Source organism: Gossypium arboreum, chromosome 13 (assembly GCF_025698485.1).
Source record: "Gossypium arboreum isolate Shixiya-1 chromosome 13, ASM2569848v2, whole genome shotgun sequence".
NCBI lineage: Eukaryota > Viridiplantae > Streptophyta > Magnoliopsida > Malvales > Malvaceae > Gossypium > Gossypium arboreum.
The window spans coordinates 3,049,368-3,051,020 of record NC_069082.1 but is presented as its reverse complement, the minus strand read 5'-3'; the positions used below and the strand labels follow the sequence as shown (position 1 = coordinate 3,051,020).

Below are 1,653 nucleotides of genomic sequence, written 5' to 3'. Positions count from 1 at the left end.
ATACATAAAATAGTATAGAAAATATATATACGTAATATAGAATTTAGAATATACCTAATATATTAAAAGAATATATATATAATATAATATTAAGAAATATAATAATAACAAAAAAGAGAGAGAGAGAGGAGGGATGGGTGATTTCCATTATTGGTGATCACGCCGATCATTGCCTCGGCCACCAATCAGACACACAATGGTCGGACCTCAAAAAAAAACTTTTCCGGTAAAAATAGGTAAGCTTCCTCCTTTTATTTTTTTACTTTCGTATAAAAGAAACAAAATAAGATTGAAAGGAAAACAATAAGCAAACAAATAACTTAAAACGAGAATAGACAAAGAAACCTCTTTTACTTTGATCTTTGATTAATCTCCAAAAAAACTAGCTTCTCCAAAAACTAGCCTTTACAATAACTCTTCTCCTTGATTACTCTCAAAAGAAACCTCTCCAAAAAATCCTTTACAATAACTTTCTCCCCCCAAAAATCTTCCCCTTTACATTGGCCTTGTTACAACATTTTTTTATTATTTGGTATCTTTTCTTTTTGCAAGATGGAGCAAGTGGAAGAGCAAGTGGCAGATAATTGATATCAAAAATGGGAGGAAAGTGGGGCAAGTGGGAAAGTGGTTAGGTGGCTAAGGTTTCTTAATTTTTTTTTTTTTGGGTTAGGGTTAGGGTTAAATGTGGGTCTAAGTGTGGGTTAATTTAGATGGGTTTTGGTTTTTTTCTTGTTGTAAATGGGTTTGATTTATGGTAGGTCAAAATTGGCCTGCAACACTAAATAATTAGAAAGAGTATACACTTTACACAGATTAAACAGTTCTTTAATTAACCTGGAACAGATGTTTAATGTTGCATGTATCCGCCAACAACTAATACTTACTTTCAACATTGAAGTTCTTTTTTCTTAGTTTGTGGCACTCTAATTTCTCATATAAAAACACACAATACTCGGTACACAAACAAAGTAGATAACATCTATACCCTGGTCCAGAAGGATCGAAAGCGCAAGACAGACTCTTAATTGTTGGGTGTAGCTGCTTTAAGGCTTTTAAAATTAAGGAGAACAATAAGCATTAGTATAACTACGGGAATACTCGCAAGCTTCACGTTGGGCTTCTTGTTCTGCTTCACTGCGCACTTGATTTTCAAATGACTTCTGCCATGACTTCTGCGAAGGCGGCGAGGGAGGATTATTGGGAGGAGAATCATGGCCTACCCAAGATGGTGCTGAACTTGAACGACTCCTTTTTACTCGCGGCGAGGGAGGATTATTGGGAGGAGAATCATGGCCTACCCAAGATGGTGCTGAACTTGAACGACTCCCTTTTACTCCCGCTTTTTTTGGTCCATTGCCATCTTCTGCAAATCCCAGAATTGGATATAAGATATTATATTTATTTATACTGAAAATGACTGAATTATAAAGCTTAAATAATACCTTCTTCCCCCTGCAGTAGTTTACGAGAGTCTGCTCCATGTGGGAAGAAGAGAAACGATGCCAAGAGAAAGCAGTAGAGGATGAGAATCAATGAAGGTTTGGTTTCCATAAGTTGCTTATCTGCTAATATCTTTAACTTGCGTGGGTGTCACCTTTTTAATCATTTGGCAGACATCCTTCTTATAAATACAATGCCAAGGAGGTCATATAA

The 1,653-nt window shown here is 35.8% G+C and overlaps 1 protein-coding gene across 1 annotated transcript; it reads right to left on the bottom strand.

Annotated features, from left to right (window-relative positions):
• Positions 1-803: 803 nt before the first annotated feature.
• LOC108463641 (uncharacterized) lies at positions 804-1,653 on the bottom strand. The gene is made up of 2 exons (XM_017763549.2): positions 1,443-1,653; positions 804-1,363 (listed from the first exon to the last, which is right to left on the bottom strand). Exons 1-2 carry the CDS (start codon positions 1,549-1,551, stop codon positions 1,059-1,061), a joined length of 414 nt encoding a protein of 137 aa, XP_017619038.1. The 5' UTR covers positions 1,552-1,653; the 3' UTR covers positions 804-1,058.

Bases quoted from the DNA above. Each gene is read 5' to 3' on its own strand.
- LOC108463641 (XM_017763549.2), bottom strand. From the start codon at position 1,551: ATGGAAACCAAACCTTCATTGATTCTCATCCTCTACTGCTTTCTCTTG. The intron at 1,364-1,442 runs GTATTATTTAAG...TGGGATTTGCAG, and splicing joins ACTACTGCAGGGGGAAGAAG to AAGATGGCAATGGACCAAAA.